At 46.1% G+C, this 19,710-nt stretch overlaps 1 protein-coding gene across 5 annotated transcripts in view; it reads right to left on the reverse strand.

Annotated features, from left to right (window-relative positions):
* Positions 1-17,130, reverse strand: part of nos1 (nitric oxide synthase 1 (neuronal)) — a 34,161-nt gene extending 17,031 nt beyond the window's left edge. The window contains exons 1-10 of one of the 5 annotated variants that reach the window (XM_035379525.1): positions 16,856-17,130; positions 12,364-13,227; positions 9,715-9,841; positions 6,415-6,552; positions 5,001-5,146; positions 4,800-4,853; positions 4,391-4,553; positions 3,758-3,849; positions 1,341-1,482; positions 1,042-1,181 (exon numbers count right to left, since the gene is read on the reverse strand). In XM_035379525.1, the coding sequence (XP_035235416.1) occupies positions 1,042-1,181; positions 1,341-1,482; positions 3,758-3,849; positions 4,391-4,553; positions 4,800-4,853; positions 5,001-5,146; positions 6,415-6,552; positions 9,715-9,841; positions 12,364-13,070 (1,709 nt within the window). In that variant the 5' untranslated portion in view covers positions 13,071-13,227; positions 16,856-17,130. Of the gene's footprint in view, positions 1-1,041; positions 1,182-1,340; positions 1,483-3,757; positions 3,850-4,390; positions 4,554-4,799; positions 4,854-5,000; positions 5,147-6,414; positions 6,553-9,714; positions 9,842-12,363; positions 13,228-16,652; positions 16,807-16,835 lie in introns of those variants that run through there. The other 4 variants (XM_035379523.1, XM_035379526.1, XM_035379527.1 and 1 more) reach the window with 4 other exon arrangements.
* Positions 17,131-19,710: the final 2,580 nt, after the last annotated feature.

Here is a 19,710-nt window from a genome sequence, read left to right on the forward strand (position 1 = left end):
ATTATCAAGGACAGTATCTTACATTAACAGTCAAGTATATTTGGGAAATAAGGAACTTCAGATAAAGAGTCGTGTGAATCAGCTGTTGTGAATCTGAAGGCTCGTTTTGGAAGCTCCTCAGATAGCTGGAAACCCATTGCGCTATACTTAGACGTCATTGTGACTTTGAATCGACCGCCAATTATGATGCTAAAAACGAATTTGAATATTCTGCGGAGGAGGGACGACATATCGATTTGTACAGGCGCGCAGACAAAAACCCTCTCACACCCCCACCCCACCCCCAGACATCTGCAAATGTTTGAGATGCTAAATTTACTGGCCTCCGTTCCATCTGTTTGGTACTAAGGAGATTGTCAGGGCCCACTGAACTAATCTACATATCTGTGCCACTACAGTAGCAGTAAGCACCAAGCATTCAGTGGAATGCAGAAACGTTAGCCGCGCGGATGGCGGGTGCCAAACTGGCGGCGGCATTCATGCAGTTCTTTTGGGGAGGGGGCCAGTTTGGAACTTCGGCAGCAGAATTTCCACAGTGGGTAAATTTCTCTGCACTGATCTGCTGTCCGTCTGAAAGACAGCAGCGCGGAGAGAACAGGACTGTGGGTAAAAAGTGATAGAAAAGCAAAAAATCCGGAAACATGACTGCTGAAAAATCACGCTAACCCTTGCGCTAGCCATTGATTAACCCTTTGAAGAGCAGGTTTTTTGTAGTGTATTTTCAAAAGTCAAAAAAAGTCGGTGTTCTAGAAGTCCAATTCTTTCAGTTACCAGTAAGTGAGAGTTACATCAGCATTACAATGTTCAGTTAAGCATATTTGTGATCCCACACCTTAAAAGGGTTAAAATTTCTGTACTTACGGTAAGGAAGCCCACATGCCCAGCGGCAATACATCTGCAGGGTGGGCCTCTGGAGCCCCATAAGGCCGCTGCAGCTGTTTCCCATAACAGATTCATCTGAATTTGCGCAGGCCTAGACTCTGCCACCCTTCCTCTTTCACTCAGACCGTTTCCACGACGCACGGTCAAGCGCCGACTCACTTGGGATGCGTGATCGGCACCTCCAGAATCAGGTCGTCCGGGAGCTCGAAGAGCTCGGGGTCGTTGCCGTTGGCCTGGAGGAGGAGGGGCAGGACGTCGAAACGCCCCCGCGGCGCCTTCCAGCCCTGCTGCATGCAGATCTGCCCGATCGAAAAAAAACACACACAGAGAGACGACAGCCGTTTCGCACGGAGAGCTTAGCCTTTATCCCGTGGGAGGAGGATGAGGATGAGGATGATGAGGTCATCGGCGAGATGAGGTCACGGCGGGCCGGCGGCGGAGAAGCTCGCCGGGTTTACCTCGGTGAGCTCCACGTTGGCCGGGTCCCCCAGAACCGAGCCGTCCGGCTGCTTGTAGCCCGCGTATCGGATCAGCTGGCTGTTCCAAACCCGGAAGTCATGCTTGCCATCTGTCCTTTGTGGAAATATGGTGATGGCAGACCTAGAAATAGAACAGACACAAGTTAATATGTGGAAACGACGGGAAAAGATTCACCGTTCGCTCGGTCTGATCTCTATGTGTGCTTTAGCGGAAGAGTGCAGGCCAAGAAATGCAGGACCAACTGATATGAATAATAATAATAATGATAATAATAATAACCATCCTCATCAGCTTACAAAATATTCATTTCTAAACATGGACCTGCATTCATATCAGTCCTCCAAGAACTGTAATGAAAGGAAATGTATTTTGAAATAACTAAATAAAAATGTGAAAGCAGTGGCCATCTGTGCAACCCTAATGGCCGTCTAAAATATCCCGCAGTCATTAAAAGCTAAATCAGCCTTTGTTTTTGTTTAGTTTAGATCATTCGTACATCTGTGTTATAAAGGGAATACGAGTCTTCTGGGTACTCAGTTCACAGAAAATGCATATGGATGAATGTTTTTTTACAAAATGAATTCAGTTTGCTACAAAATGCAAAATGCTTCCCAAATTTTGGCAGGTGGCACAGAGGTGGAAACTACACATGAAAAGAGGAAAACAAACCATATTTCTGACGTATTTCTGATGCACATATTTTTAATACTGCCCATTCCTGAACTACAGCCATGAGACTTCAGTTTTATACTAGACTGGTCCCTTGCATGCTGGAATTTCCGGCAGCTGTTGAGCTCTCAGAATTAAGTGTTGATCCAGCGACCCGTGTCAATCTGCACGCGAGCACGCAGTTTAAGAAAAGAGGTTAAAAAAAGTCCCCAATCACCTTCGTCCTTTGGGACCTCTGAGGTGACATTTTATAGCTTTGCAAGAATGAGGGGCTGAGGTATCAAATGAAATAATCTAATTAATAATTGAAGTCACAGAAAGATTGGGACACATGCGGGTGTAGTTCCCTGACAGCGTAACGTGTGAACGTTACTAATCTGGCCCTAAGCCTTGGGAGTGCTCATACAGGAGCACATGCTAAATGCATATCCAGGGTTACTAGGCCATTCAAGCAGAGCATGGGAGCTACAGATCACCCAGGGGGAATGATTTCATCAGCACACACTCCGTGGGCAACGGATCCACAAGGTCAGTTTCCTGTCACGTTTCCTGTTACACGCAGCTCACAGTGAGTGCGTCGCAACAGCTGAGAAATGTATCTTACTTTCCTCCACTACCACCTCGTCTCCTCTGTGCCCCAGAAGCGATCATTGTGTCCCCCCTCCCTCCCGCCCTATAGTGTCCCAAAATTGAAGGAGACAAGCAAAGCGCACAGAACTGTATTGGAGAAGCGGCTTCGAACCTCCCCTCCATTTTTCCACATACTTCCGGGTAGGAGACGAATGGTAGTGGGGGAATGGAGGAAAGGAGGTGAGGACTTACAAGTGAAAGATGCACCCAGTGTGTCATGGGTGTTATAATATATTTTCAGATTTCCCTATACACTAGACAAAAGGCACGTTTGGACAAGAGGATCACGTCGAACTGTCGTCTCGCCGCCCAACGGCTGAGAGCCAATCAGAGCTTCAGAGAGCTCAGAGCTTTGTGAGACAGACGGCACACAAAAGGAGCTCAACGTCCCTTCGGGCCAGTAGGTGGCAGTCTTTCCACTGGACCAAATAAACCTCAGTACCCCAGTGCAGCAGGATACTGTGCTCTAGGAGATGCCTTCTGGATGAGATGTTAAACTGAGGTCCTGGCTCAGGTTGGTGTTTAAAATTCTAGTGTCACTTATTGCCTGGAGTTGTGGCTGTCACTTGGGTCCTGGCAAAATTCCCAACCTGATTCTCTCAGCTTCAGCCACCTAATCATGCCCCCATTTTATACTGTCTCAATAACTCTCTCCCGCTCCACCTCAGCTGATGTATGGTGAGTGTTCTGACACAAAATGGCCGCCATTAATCACCCAACTGTGTGCTCCACTTTGGTGGCAAGAGAGTTTCCCCGCTTCAATGTAAAGCACACGGAGACCAAGAGATGAAAGCACAACAGTAACACACTCCATTATCAGCATCTACAAAATCCTTTTATTTTTGCCACTTTGAGGTAAAGCGTCACCTAGCTCCTGAGACAACTAGCATCCTCCGTCTTAACAATGTCTTACGACAGACAGGAGGAACAGACTGCAGTGTCATTAATTATACAGCACAACAGGATAGCTGTCAAGTATAATTAGGCCTTCCTGGTGCAATGGCAACAGTCTGCTAATTGAAACGAACAAAAAAGAGTCTTATTGGCAGGTGAACGTGCGGACCTTCCGAAGGGGAAGGGCGCCGGGGGGGCTGACCTTAGGTTGCCTTTGTTGGTGGCGTACTTGATGTGATTGCAGATGTAATTAAACATCCCGTGAGCTGTGGTGCAGTCTCTGGCGTCAAACACCTGCACACGATACAGAACCGTGAAAACTGTCATGGCAGAGATTCATCTCCTCGACATATACAGGAATAATTTTGCCGTTAGAATATACCAGCTTAATACTGGACCGTATGACACAAATGTTTAGAGGGTATAAAAACCACAGCACGAAACAGGGAAATACATTAGAGTGATAGCATCTTTCACCAAAATGGAAAATACTGCCGAAATATTGAAATAAAACATACTATTAGGATGAGAAAATATATTGTGACACTACAGAGGAAATATATAAATTTATAATATTTCACTTTCAGATATTGGCAGTATATATTTTTGGTAAAGAGCTAAACTAAAGGTTCAATTCCCAGGTAGGGCACTGCCGTTGTACCCTTGAGCGAGGTACTTAACCAGCATTGCTTCAGTATATATCCGGCTGTATGAACGGATGCAATGTGAATGCTGTGTAAAAAGCTCTGGAAGTCGCCCTGGATAAGAGTGTCTGCTAAGCCCCTGTAATGTAATGTCATGTAATGTGATGTAATGTCATGTAAAGGGTCCGGACCTGGAGCTTGGACCACTGAATCCTGCCGACGCAGCGGGCGGCGTTCCTCCACGCGTGCTTGGCGCCGTAAATCAGCTCGGTGTCCTTCAGCTGGTAGCTCCCGGTGGCCTCGATCTCCTTGGTGACCTCCTCCAGCCTGTCGGTGTGGGCCTTGGAGCCGAACCTAGCCCCGCGGGGGAGGAGGCCAGACGGCGGGAGAGAGGGGAACGAGGCATTCCGGATCAGCTCCCACCCAATCCCTCAACGAATCCCTCCCTCCCTCCCTCTGATTCTCAAATACGAGTTCATAAGTCTTTTTGGTCGGTTCCAGCAAACTTTCTAGCTGTTTCTAGCTTAACCTGCTGTATTTGGTTTTTGTATGTATAACTTTATCGGCTGTAACTTTATGCTTTTCAGGGTGTCGGCTCACTCTTGCACGTCCTGTGTTCCGGGTACTACCTCCCTCTGCAGGCACACGGCTGTCCTTGAACCACAAACACATGCATTTGGTTTTTTTTCCGTGTCGTGAGTGCACACGCAGAGAGAAATGGCAGTACTGGAATGCGACGTACAGTAGGGCCACTGACGTAAGACACTCAGTCAGCCGTCCAAGTCAGGGAGCCCCACTTGCCTTTTGATGGAGGTGTAGTACTGGTCGAAGAAATCGGTCGCCAGGGGAAGGAGCTCCTCTTTGGTCCGGACCTCGTCCGGTTTGCGGCTGTTGCTGTTTGGTATCATTATGGACCCGATGCAGACGCGCTCCGCGCAGATCGGAACCTACGGAGTCAGGGGGCGGGGGGGGGGGGGGGGGGAATGGGGGGGGGGGGGATGGGAGGACAGAGACACGAGGGTTCGTCGCGAGCGACGGCCGTCCGATCACCAATCATCAATCAGCCACAAACACATTTCCACTCGGTTGGCGCAAAAGGAAAACCTCGAATTGCGTCCCGCTTCCGGAGCCAGGGGGACACATCATTAAGCGTCTCAGCATCTTTTGGTGAAAATTGGCAATCACTCGCGCGCAAGAGCGCCTGACCCAAATGCGCTAACACACCCAGCCATTTATCATTCCCCTTGCGTTAACATTAAAACGATGTCGCGGTGGTGTATGGGGTGATGAATAAGTTGTCCTTCCTGTTGAGTCAGAAAGTGGCCGCCTTGGACCGAGTTCAGAAGAGCGGAGAGGAAATTTGCAGTCGTAGCCTAAAGCGACTTCATATGGTCGGTGTAATGCAATTAGATTCGAAGTGCACTGTCACTTTGGGTAGCCATTAATGCGCTAACTAGTTTAGAAACAAATGGAGCCAAAAGTGGAGATTCATCGGTAACTCGACAATGCTCGACAAAGTGGGGCACCTCGTCATATGACACCACCCACTCAAATTAATGAACTGTTCACAACCCACCCCATTGCCCCCCCCCCCACCCCATGCTGCCCACCCCCAACCCCCCCATCCCACGCCTCAACTGAGAGTCATGTTTTTGTCTCAAAGTAAATTACGTGCGCAGACTCCATCTTCCACATGGATTCAGAGGAGAAATGGTGTTAAACAGAGTTAAAAATAAAACAAAAAGAATCGTTTTCCGCTTCGTCTGATGAGCCTTCCCATCAGGCCCCGGGTATTTGTGCCAAGCATCTGTTTTTCGCCAGGATATCGTGCTCTGGCTTAACCTGTGATGTATAACACATCACAGCTTTCTTAATTACGCAGATACAAAAAAGCATCACCAGGCCGTAACTCGCAAAGGTACCAGCCTTCAAACTTTAATCCCAATTTGTTCGTGTTTGGCACTGGACGAAGGAGAAAGGAAGCCGCAAGCTCAGTGCTTCCCAAACTATTTTTGTTGTGGCCCCTCTGTGGTAATTGGACATTAAATAAGACCCCCCTACACACACACACACACACACACACACACACCATGCGCTGTGCCTTTTTTCTTCAACCCTTCAGCACTCCTCCCCGTTGTCTCTCCGCACCCCACCCAACCCCACCCAACCCCAGTTTGGGAACCATTGCAGTAGCAGACAGAAGGGCGGGACGCACCTTGCTGGAGCTGTGATGCAGCGTGTCGCTGTGGGTGGTGTTCGTCTCCCAGTTCTTCACCTTCATGAAGCGCGGGCACTTGGACGGGCTGCCGCTCTGCGCGTCCTTCGTGGGGGACGTCCTCTCTTGGGGCTGCGGCTAAAGGTGGAACGCGGTGAAAAATAACAACAACGACGGCGTGACCGCGTCATCGAATTAGCCCTCGCCAGCGTTCGCAAAGAAATGACATGCTCCGTTGAAGCCGCGAAAAACAGGCTCGCACATTGGAGCAGGCCAGCGTTGACCAGAGGGGAGGTCATTTCCTCACCCAAAGCACCTGCATCCAAAACGAGGAGCACAATGGGGAGAGCGCAACCCCTAATGTTCAACTTCCATAAACAGTTTTGGCCCGGCATGGTTTGGGCACATGCTTCCATTGGCTGATGAACATCAGTCATTTATCCCTACAGTTCATTATCTTCACGGGGGGGGGGTTGTGCTGAAGCTACTCCTGAGAAACCTGGACTACCATGATCCACACATCAAAAGGAAATCAATAACCCCCCCCCCCCCCCCCCCCAACCCCTATCCTGACCTCCATGGAAAGCACGCAATGGCCAGAGAGAACCCTAATGGCTGCTCTAAACACGGGAGAAATGAACGCGAGGACAAAGAACGCTGGCTTCATCGACGACCCTCGCCTCAGAAGAGAAAAGCAGGCTTCCCACTGATTGATTTAGCGTCACACTGCCCCCCGCCCCCCCCCCCCCCCCCTCCCCCACCCACACGCAGATTTACCCACGTTGGCGCACAAGTTTGCACCGTTTCAAAAGCAGCAGGTGGCGGAGCTGCAAAAAAAAAAAAAAAAAAAAAAGAGAGAGGTTTCTCGGTAAGAACAATGACTGATTATCGAAGCGGAGATGACTGCAAGAAACCAGATGTGGGGAATTAACATGCAGCAGGTTGAGAGGAAGGAGAGAGAAAGAGAGAGAGAGACAGAGAGAGAGAGAGAAAGAGAGAGTGAGAGAGATGATGGGAGACAAAGGAGGTGTGATGGCGAACATGCTCTAATTTGGTGATTTATTCTACGTGATGATGCAGAAATTTGAGCTGACAGCGACTCGTCCGCATGGAGTGTCCCGTCGGAGAGGAGCTGATGGGATTTTCGGAGATGAAGAAAGAGCCTGCACTGCATTAACAGGCAGGACATTTCTGTCACCTCTTCTCTGCACCACTAACGCAGGCCTAAGCTATAGGCAGACAAGGGGCATCTTCTGCACAGATAGTTAAAAACGATTTCACTGAGAAGATTCTCGTCAATACGTCCCAGTTTACTGGAACAACGAGCCACATTAACCTCCAGCTTTAAGGTCCCCAGGTTTATAACAACTGAATTTTAAATGTGAGTTTGTCAATGCTTTTACAGTAAACAAAAAAAAACCACAAGGTTGTCTGTGGAAATGAGGAAGAAAAGTGTTGTGAAATAAATAAAAAAATACAACTTCAATTTAATCATTAAATGGGAAAGACTAAGGGCATGTTCTGGTACTCCACTGCAGACAAACGCAGTTACATAAACGCTCTCAAAGTCGAAATCTGCCTTCGGCTTGTTTTACGCGGGCATTTTATTTTCTCTTCTGTTGACTTGAAATCATAATCTATAATCAGCTCCTGAAAAACTCCTGCTCCCCATTATTTCCTTTCCTTTCAAAAAAAAAAAACAACAAAAAAAACAACATACTGGAGCACAGAGTGCAGAAAATTGTCTTCATGGGAGGAAAAGGGAAACTAACGATCTTCTCCACAGGGATTCTGATTCTGAAGTTTGCCTGAGAGTCGTGTAAAATAGCTCTCCTGCTGAAAGAATAAAAGAGACATCGTACATTATCTGAGGTGCGTCTAATGTAGCATAGCACTTACATAAGCGCTATATAATACATCATAAACACCGTCATGAGCATATATGAATATACTCAGCTTATACCAAACGTACTGCCAATGACATAACACATGTAGTGTCATAATGCTTATCATTTAGCCTTTTTAAAATCCTTGGAGCCATTTTTTAGATCACAATATGGAAAAGCGTGACATAGCACTGAAACGATGACTAGAGAGCTGCGCAGTATGAGCTGTGCTCATACACAGCTGCACAAATTCAGGATTGTAGGTGGGATTTCAAAATGGCCAAGCGATAACGACTGTGTCAATACTACAACTCCCACAATCCTGTACTGCAGGCACTCATTCAACCATGTGTTGCAATGTAGTTACACCATATACCAAGGATTCTAAAATCAGTACTGCTGGCTTTCTCTTCTACCTGATAGTTAATTGGTTGGTTAATGTTACTAATTGGCCAGATATTCCACTCACTGGGCAATCTCTGATTAGAGGGGAAGACTAAAAAAGCAGCAGTACCACTGGCCACCAGCGCATAGAGTGCCACCGGTAACATCCCTGGAGGGCATGGACAGCTCAAAGTGTGAAATTCATCCTGAGATAACCACATCTAGTTCATCCTTCACTTTTATGGTTAGATATATAGCGGCGGGTTTAAAGGACGATCTTTGAAAGGTCGCCATCGCGTTCGCGTTAAACGGTCAGCATCCGAAGCCAATGTTCCCCACTCATGGACGGCTTTCAGTCGAAGACATAACGCCGACGAGCAGAGATCCATCTTCGCCGAGCCTGAAACAAAAGCAGCCCTTCACCTAGCAGAGGCCTCTGACCACCCCCGGCTACGCCGAAGCGATCCGCTCATCTCCCCAGGTGTTCAGCGGGAAGTAATCCGAAGAGGCGTGGCAACGAGACGACGAACCCCGCGGCCACAGCTGCGCGTCCCATTCATCCAGCGCCCCCCCCCCCCCCCCCCACCCCCTTCCTGGGTCCTCTCCCCCCCCCCCCCCCCCCCCCCCCACACCCCCCCCCATCCGCCCCATCCGGCTCCTTTCAGGCACCCAAACCAGCGTGCCAGCGCCTGGCAGGCGGCGGTGCGTCGTGCCGCGTCGAAACCGCGAAAAGAGTTCTCCAACGCGCCGCTCCCGCCCCGAAGCCATCGCGCTCTCGTGCAACCCCCCACCTCCGCCCCCGCTCCCCCGCACCCCCAACCTCTGCCCCCACGCCCCCGCCCCCGCCCCCTAGGCCCGATGAACATAGCAGCGCGCTCGTGCAAAGGGGGCAGGGCGTGCGCAAAAAAAGCAGCCGTAACATTCGTGTTAAGAAGCGCATGGCAAACGTGCGCCGATCGCATGCCAATCGTACGCCGCTGGCACGCTCATGCGGGGGGGGGGGGGGACACGGACACGGACACTACGCTACCTTCTCGGCCTCGGAGTACGGGTTGTTGAGCACGGTCGGCATGTTGTCCCTCCTCCAGAGGTCGTCGAACACTCTGTCGTTATCGGAGACCAGCTGCGGGGACTTGCTGCTTCCCACGCCCAGGTCGCTGAAAGTCAAACAAAGCGCCGATGAGCAGAACAGCACAGAAACCCCACAATTCTGCTCTGATGGCCATTCTTTTATTTTTTAGCCCCAAGGGCAAGCTGTTCCGGCAAGAAAGTATATTACTCCCTCCTGTTTCGGAACAAAGTGAGTTGTTTTGTATGATGTGGCTATGCCCCAATCACTCGAGGATTAAACAGGCCATGTGGAGCAGCAATGCACCATGGGATAGATTGTGACTCATTTACTATGTATGTGATAGTGGGGGGGAAAAATAGCAACTGCAAAATAAGTAACTATCTACACAACAGTAAAAACAGCAGCACACGGAGTAGTGCACCGAAAACCAGTTTGAGGACCAGGAATTTGCATGTTCAAATCTTGGATCCTGCTGTCACCTTGAGCACTGGAACGATTTACAGTATAAATAGGTAATATGTAAAGTAACAAAAATCTAAGCTTTTTCTGTCAAAGGGATGGACACAAATTTTGTCAGGCAAATTGAGTATAATGCTGCTTGAAACCAATTAACCAAATGTTCATTCACTGATGGCATTCGGAAGGAAAAGCACACAGAGAGAGAGAGACTGGGATTTGTCACGCCATTCTCCGAAACCACACATCATGAACTGTGAATAAATACAACAAACTCATCACTGAACGATATGATGTTTGTTATTTTGCACTTGCGACTCCCACACACACACGCGCGGTTTCTCTCTCTCTCTCTCTCTCTCTCTTTTTCTCATGAGTGCATCCGTGCCGACTGTGAAGCACTGCAGGCAGTCACCCAAATCTTAAACAATGCACAGCGCGCGCGCGCGTATGGCCCCTCTTCAGCAGCTGCAGAGCCTCGGTAAATGCATTCGCCGTGTTCGCGGAGCCTAGCATTGCGTATCTTGGCGTTATGAATAAAATCAAATTTTCCGCCACCGTATTAATAAATGTCTGCATCGCAGATGAAGTGCGATGTTCTGCCGTGTTTCTCTCCCTAGAAAAAAAAAATTGGCTCCGATGGGTCATAAATGGTCTCCTATTCTTCCACTTTACCACCCGGAACATTCCGGCAAACTCAAGAGATCAGCGGAGGAGGGAATTAAAGAGAAAGTGCAGATTGCACTCAACCCCAGACATACTTCCAATTTATTTCCCAGATCCGTTTTAATCATCCGTTAGTTCTGGACATTAAATAAAAATATTTTTTAAAAACCCTTTCGTCATAAATACATGGCAGAGCCGAACAGGTAAATTAAGTTACCTAACTGGCTCCTGCTTCTCAAATGTCAGAGCGTATTTTTCCACCAGTTGGATAAATTGATGCTGCCTTTTTTTTTTTTTTTTTTTTAAAGCCCATTTATTACATATTACATGAACCACATTTATCAAAAGATTGCTTTATCTCTGCAATGTTCTGAGTGGGGCAATCCATAAAGCGGATGGGACGTATCCTTTCACGGGAAGTAATGAGTCACCGCTCGGAATCCTCTAATGGCACAGCGACGTCGGTAGGCTTCGCCGATCTCGTAGCTAATACGCGCAAAAAAAAAAAAACTGATTTCCTCCCTCCGCTCGAGTTATCGGGTAATCAAATGCTGCGAAGCGGCTATTGGGCGACCGGCAGAAAAAGATTAAATAAATGTTTTGACCAAAGTTTAAAAACAGCCCTCTGCTGCTCGAGTTCATGTGGTGTGATTCATCTGAGAACTGAACCGGCTTCCCTGAAATGCTGCAAGACTGAGCACGGCAGCGTTTGTGGTCAAGTTCATCAGTTGCCATTCTCAAAACCAGTGTGTGACAGCCCTGTCAAAATGGGACATTTGACCTTTGTAAAAAAACTTTTGGCACGTGTAACAAAACGTGTACGAGACCAGGACTTGGGAAAAAGTGTTTTCAAGCTCAAGGGAGATGAACTCCCCAGCTTTTGAATGATCCATGACAAGCCTCAGGATCGTTGGATAGGTGCTCATTTGCTTGTCAGAGCACTTCTTAAATGCTAATTCCTCGTTGACACCGAACAAGAAATGTTCTGTTTTTGAGATATTTTAAACATATTTGACGGCAAAAATTAAGAGTTGTCTCCAGCGTTGGCCGACATTACTGTCACCGTGCCAACTTTTCCCACTCAAAATGTATAAGACATAGACAACTACTAATCAGGCCTTGTGAAATATTTCAGAAGGGACAGCCTGGACACCACTGTTCTTCAACTACTTCTTCCTGGGGCTGGATTCGTTTTAAAATATGGTGTAATGTGGGACAAATGTTTTGCACAGACTATGTATAACTTTACGAATCAATGTACGAATAAGATGTACATGTGCACAATCAAAGTAGGTGCCTTCTTAAAATATACATACAGTATGCTGACAGAGTGCAAGCATGGGTCATTTTTGTTGCATCTCATTAATGTGTTTCTTCTCTTCTTAATGATCAACGGGCCAAGAGTATATCTATGGGCTACCAGTTAAAAAGACCTGCTGCACACCAAGACACGTTTGTTTGCGGAAAGGAAGAAAACTACCTTACCATTCAACCTGGACCTCAGCATCCCTCCTCTCCACCGCCTTCTGGTTCTCGCCGTTGATGTCCCGCTTGCCGGTCTTCAGGAGCTTGAGCACGGGCTCGATCTCGCGCAGCAGGTCGTTGTTCTCCTCCACGCCGTTGAGCAGGGCGTGGCAGTCGGCGTCGAGCGGCTCCTGGGCGATGAGCGACGACACCACGCTGTTGATCTGGATGAGCGGCCTCTGCTGCTCCAGGGCCGGCGAGAGGTTCTCGATGGCCCTCAGCTGCTCCTTGCCCGTCGCCGGCAGGCCGGAGGGCGAGCAGTCGAAGGACTTGGAGACCGAGAGGGGGTAGAGGGGCCGGGTCACCCTCACCGTCTTCTGCCTGCCGTCCCCGGTGAAGGTGGTCTCCAGGTGGGTGGTGAAGCCCTCGGGCCCGCGGAGGATGAGCACGGCGTGGCTCTCGGGCGAGACGTTCTTCAGCGTCTCCAGCGCCCGCTCGTAGCTCAGGTCCACCAGGGGCTTGCTGTTGACGGCCAGGACGATGTCGCCCACCTGCACCAGGCCGCACTCCTCGGCGGCCCCGCCCCGGATCAGGTCGGACACGATGACGGGCGGCTTGCTCACCCTCTGCTTCACCAGGAAGCCCAGCCCCCCGACCTTCCGCTTGAACAGCCGCACCGAGATGATGTTGGGCTGCAGCTGGTAGACGCTGGGCTCGGATTCCTGCATGGCGAGGGGGGGGGGGGGGGGGCAGTCGCTGGGGGAGGGGGGAGTCTGGGCAATTCAGGAGCGTGATCGAGAGTTGTCAGCTTAGTATGTGATTAGATGAGAGGCTTCCTTTGCCACATGTTTATCTTTTTTTCAGCTCTGTTCAGATTGGCATACCCTGTAATCAGAAAGAAAGACAATTCGCAGTAGGTACAGTGAGCACGCTTTTCTTTGTGCACATAAATCTGATTCTTTACCGCAACGTACAAATGCACAACAGTGAACTATACATAATACATAACGTTGCGTTCAGTGAGTCAATCCGTAATTTTTTTCATATAAAAAAAACATTACATATTTGATAACTTCTCACGATGGCATTTTTGCAGCAATATCGATTCACTGTGTTTTATGTTCATTAATTGCTTCTGTATTTACAGTACTGTTTTCTACGGGTGGTGTAGGGTGAAATATTCCGGCCAAGGCAATGATGCATTCACAGGAACTTAAATTTGGAATACGAAAAAGCAAGTGGCAAAAATCCAAAAAGCGTCTTTAAAATTAGGTGTGATATGTTGTCCAATATTACCGTATCAGAGGACATTGTCAGTTGTCTCTAGGTAGCAGTCTTTTTTCAAAATACGCTACTGCTGGATTATCTAAGAACAATGAGAACTTGATGTGCTCCTAGTAATAGTTTGGTTTTGAATGGAACTGGGTATCTGGCCTACGAAAACTAACTTTTGTCACCACAGATGTCTCCAACCCAACAAAACTGGAAAATGAAGAATAGCCACTTTACCAGATCTCCTAAAACACATGTCTCGAAGGGGGGTTGATATATTTTTCCTTCACTGTAGAATAACCTGCTGTGGGAAGTTGTATATGCATTCCCAGGGTGATGAATATGATTTTAAGTAGACCCTTTGTTATCCTTCTTGCGCATGCATTAATGATGTAACCACACACAGCTGGTCAAGAAACAGCTGACCAGCCAATTGACCAATTGGAGGTGGGGGGGGGGTGGTATGTATAAAATGAGCTGCAATTCCTACATGGATCACTGCCTGGATACGTATGTAAATACTCTTAAATTAAAGATGGCAGTTGGCACTTACTCTCATATTCATTGTTTAATTTTCTGGAGTACAATACAACAACAATTGTGTCACCAGCAAAATACTTGCAGACTACACTATATATCTCTGATGGGGTTGTCATTTTTTATTTATCCCTTATTTTATGTTGCACATTGTGTTGGATTAAAGTTAAATGTACACCAAGAGAACTTTTTCATTTACATTACTCATGATAATGTTTTTTTTCCTGGCTACGTTGTGTATAGTAGCTTCCACATCGAAGCCTACTCGCAACTAAGTTTGTTTATGCTCTCAGGCAGAAGTGTGCTTTTTGCCTTGTTGTGCTTTTATTATTCACGTACACACCTGAGTTTCTGTGGTAATGATTTTCAAGTTTGTAAATTTGATGTGACTCGCTTGCTGTAGGCTATTCTTAATATATGCATTTAATCACAGTTAAACTGAAAGATAAGCACTGTAACAGAGAAAATTATGATTTACACATTAACACGAGGCTTCTCGTCGGTTTGTGGCTCGCGGTGTTCTTGCCAGGCGCATATGGGTGCGTTTGACAGGGCTTGCATAATCCTGACGAAATCGAAGTTAAAAAGGGAAAGAGTGCAACATAGCCTACAACGGTGCGCGCAGCTCGCCATTCGGAATTTAACGTGCTCAGAAGACGCGTGCAATGCTGGGCAAACATCTACAGTTTACACTTTGGAAACATACAATTTTGCGTCATTGCTATGGTCTCGTTCCTAATACAGGCTTCCGCCTCTGCCCCGCTGCCCTGTTATGACCCTATTTGGCTAGGTCCCCACAGTGGTAATCATTACCCGCATTGGAACATAACTAAGCACATCCGTAAATATAGTTAATCTCAGTGCTACTGCAAAACGTTCTACACTTGAATTAATTATAGTGATTCTACAATTATCATCCTAGTCATTTGCAATCTTTACAGAGACGATATGCCATAATCATCCTCATCAATATCACCACTCATGAGGGAACATTAAAACAAATAGCCCTATTTCAACAGTAGGATAAAACTAATTCGAAATGAAAAACGAGCGAAATCGTTTGATATTAAGACTATTTATCCAGCGCCCACGTCTGAGCGTCAGTCAGTAATTCAGCATTAGTCAGTAATTCATTTGAATTTCCTTTTTCAATGGCATTTAATTTCTTTTATTCAGCCAGAACCATGACAACGCAATAATCAATAAATGCATTGTAAATCGAATGCAATCTGCAACGGTCTCCCCCTCTATATATGAAAAATAATGTATTTTAGGTAATCAGTGTGCCCTAGAGAAGTGTTCCGCACATGGCTGTTTGAGTTTTAATTACGATGCCCCCCTACTTTATTATTGTGATTTTATAACATTGTGTCGCACTCGACAAGAGAGTCTATCAAATAAATATAACAACAATGTAAATACGTGCAATCTGTCATAAGGGTAGAGCTTTGCTCTTTGTAATTAAATGAATCGTTAACGTCTATCTCCGTATGCTCCGAAACATAGGTCATGATATATTACCATAGGAACACTGGAACTCTCCACCGCGAAGGCTCCAAGTTTAACGAACACCTGTGCATCACTCTGTGTACTCAAGTAGCTATTTCCAGTTGCGCTCTTCACCTGAAAATCTTGTCAGCGCAAATATGAATATGAAATGTTTACATTTAGCGAAAGCATCCAAAGGAATGAACAAATAAAAAGATTCAAATGATCTGATCTCCCTTATTTTTCTGTGAAGCTGATGTCTTGAAGTATATCAGAGTCCTCTTGCACATACAGGCTACAGCGACGGTTTGCTAAAGAAAGAAAATAGGCACGACAACGTATCGACTCTATGTTAATCATTCAATAATTTGGACGTAATGTATTTAGCCTATCAACGCAGATCGTAACGAAAATGGCATTTGAATTGTTACTGTTATATCAAGTTGTTTACCTGAAGTCGATATGCGAGACCTGGAGTGTTCCTACGGGATGTAAAGAACATCACCTACTCCTTCATATAATAATAGGCCAGGGTTGTCCGTGAAGCGTATTGTGATAGTTGTTTGTGAAATGCGCTATATAAATACATTTTGATTTGATAATACTCCGGTGATAAAGTATATGAACTGCCATTGAGAATGTCGAGGTCCCTTTGTCCAGTAGATTATACCTGTTTTGTAAAAATACATCATGCAACTCCATATTTTATATCGAGGCAACAAGTGCATGCTCTAATACTTTGTGAGACAGCCCAATCGCCACTTTAAAAAAAGAAAATGCGTATTAATATGCTATGCAAAGCGGTTTCCTGTGGGAGAAATATTGAGAGAAAATTGTAAAATATTTAAGTTTATCATACCCGTACTTCGTAGTCCATTGTATTTCCCTGCAGATTTTGGTTTAACGAATTCTAATCAATACGTTAACTTTTAAACGAATTCAAATTTCAACGAATTCAATTCGAATTTTAAACGAACAGAAGGAATGCGTTTACACAACGGTGAGCTACTGACCTACAGCATCGAAGGACTTCACCTGGCCGGTAGTCGCTGCACAAATAATGCGAAATCAAAAGCACGCAGTAAACCCCTCTTCTGTAGCTATATTAACAGAACAGTAACTATATTTCAAACCACTTGGTTTTATTTGTAGAATCCGTTTGTTTCCCTAGAAGATGAGGATTTAAAAATCCTTACCGTCACCAGTGACAACTCACAAAATAAACGGAAAAGTTCAATTTATCTCCCTCCAATAGTTTCCTCTTCGGAACGTGTTCGGTTTGTCTGCCCGAGGTATGTCAGAGTCCCGCTTCCCCTTGACTGTCACATTAGTGAAGCGATGGGTCTGTGCGACTCAGAAGCGCTGGGTGCTGTATAAATATAGAACATGGGAGAGTCTCCGATGAGCTCAGCTTGGTTCGTGCGCGGGCATTTATTTCGTTGTGTACTGCCTTCAGTTCTGTCATCACGGAGACGAGCGATTGTTGACGTTCATTCCGGTTTGTGTGGTCGTCCTGATTAATTCAGTTAGAGAAATAACGCCCGGCTGTTTTGAGTATTTTCCGCGTCCTGTGTTTTATAAGTTTGATCGTCTGCTGAAACTTGTTTCAGTCTGTTTACATACACATTTTTTTACAAAGAACAAAAAATAAAAACAAAATAGCTAGATTGCCTGACTGGCTTGCACAGAAGGCACCGCTAAAAATGTAAATATGCAATGTGTATCATAGCTATTGTTTGATTATACTGACTTGAAATGTTACTTTTATAATATAAATGTTCCTTCTGATAGACTAGAAGATGATATAAGGAATTGTCTTTTATTTTGAATCATGAGTATAATAACTAGATGCATGTTGCACTCATTAGTCACTTTATCGGGTGGCCACCTATCTAGCACCGGATGGGACCCCTTTTTGCCCCTTTTTACAGATTGAATTCTTTGCAGCATGGATTCAAGGAAGGTGCTGAAAACATTCCTTGGAGATTCTGGTCCGTGCTGACTCGATAGCATCATGCAATTTTCAACGACGCATTCATGCAGCAAACCTCCCGTTCTATCTCATCTATTGGACTGAGATCTGGGGACTGTGTGGGCCACTGCAGTAAAGCAAAGTCACTGTCTGGTTTATGGAAGCAGCTGCTATTTGATGCGAGCTTTGCGACATAGCACATTATCCTAACATAGCACAGGATCCATTTGAAAAAGAGTAGACTGTGGCCATAAGTGGATGCACATAGTCAGCAAACAATGCTTTGGTAAGCTGCGGCATTGAAATGATGCTCAGTTGGTATTAAGGGGTCTGTGTGTGTCAAGAAAACATTCACGTTGCCACACCATTGCAACACCATCAGCAGCCTGAATCACTGACACAATACCCATCTCTGATCCTACCATCTATATCTCTCAACAGAAATTGTGATTCTTCAGACCAGGCAATGTTTTTTTTGTTTTTTTCCATCTAGCTCTTCAATTTAGGCGACCAGGTGCCAACTGCAGCCTCATCTTCCTGTTGTTAGCTGACAGGAGTGGAACCCGGCATGGTCTTCTGCTGCTGTAGCCCATCCCCTTCAAGGTTTGATGCTTTCTGCATTCAGAGATGTCCTTCCGCACACCGCTGTTGCAAATAGCTGTCTTTTGAGCACTTGTGGCCTTTCTGTGAACGAGTCTGCCCATTTTGACCTACCCTCTCTCATTAACAATATGTTTTCATCAACAGAACTGCTTCTCACTGGATTTTTATAATTTTTTTAAAGACTTTGGTATGCATACCAAAATCTGTCGCTGACAATCATACCATTGTCAAAGTTATATAGGTCACACGTCTTGCCAATTCTAAATGTTTGGTCGAACAAAAAACAAACCTCTTCATCATGTCTGTATGCATTATCAATCTGAGACGCTGCCACATGATTCACTGTTTGGAGGAGCAGGTTATTTGCATTAATGAGCAGGTGTACCTAGTAATGTTGCGGTTCTAGGCATTCACAATACAGTTGGGCGCCCAGGGCCAAATTGCCCAGGCCCCCCTCCCCACCCCCCACCCCCCAAAAAGCAGTTGGCTCTGATTCCCGTCCCTGGCAGTTATCTGGGCCTGTATATCCTGTTATTCATTCTAACTTGTGTCGATCTTGTTCTTTTAGCCCTGGCGTGAACTGTGTTTGGACAGGGAAGTCTTACCTCTCAGTTTAAGCTCAGAGGTCAGGAAAACCTGAGGGCACAGGAGTATATAAAAAAGAGTCAGGATAGCTTTTAGCCAATACAACAAAAGTGTCATTAGGGAGAAGTAGTAGCCCCCACTGTATAGACAGCCTTGAAAATACCCACGCAGTACTGGGAAGGAAGGAAGTGCCTCTGCTCGATCCTGTGAGGTCGTCGATGTGATTCTATAGCTCCATTGGGGACCCTGTACTAATAACTAACCGATGGACTTATATTTCACTTTAAACATCATCAAGACTTCACTCAGAGCTTCACACATCATTGATCATTGCCCGCCCTATCAATAATCAATAGACTCTGCAATAGAACCTCCACTTTCTGATTGGTACCCTAAAATGTACATACAAGGAATGGACTGAAAAAATGCACTCACTGTATCTAATCATCTTTTACACGCTTGTTTTGTGAAATCAACTTACATTGCATGGAAAAAAGAGAGGCTCATCTTAAAGACATTTTGGATTATGTTTTCTACAATTAGTGTCTGACTTCCTTAAATGGCAATTGTTCTGATGTGAAATGTAGTGCCTCTCCAAAGGGCAAATGCACCTTTTTCTTCTTAAACATCACTCTTCCAAGGGAAGCAATAAATAAACAAGACCCGGCATGGTCTTCTGCTGCTGTAGCCCATCCCCTTCAAGGTTTGATGCTTTCTGCATTCAGAGATGTCCTTCCGCACACCGCTGTTGCAAATAGCTGTCTTTTGAGCACTTGTGGCCTTTCTGTGAACGAGTCTGCCCATTTTGACCTACCCTCTCTCATTAACAATATGTTTTCATCAACAGAACTGCTTCTCGCTGGATTTTTATAATTTTTTCAAAGACTTTGGTATGCATACCAAAATCTGTC

The sequence above is a fragment of the Anguilla anguilla genome, chromosome 10 (genome assembly GCF_013347855.1).
Source record: "Anguilla anguilla isolate fAngAng1 chromosome 10, fAngAng1.pri, whole genome shotgun sequence".
NCBI lineage: Eukaryota > Metazoa > Chordata > Actinopteri > Anguilliformes > Anguillidae > Anguilla > Anguilla anguilla.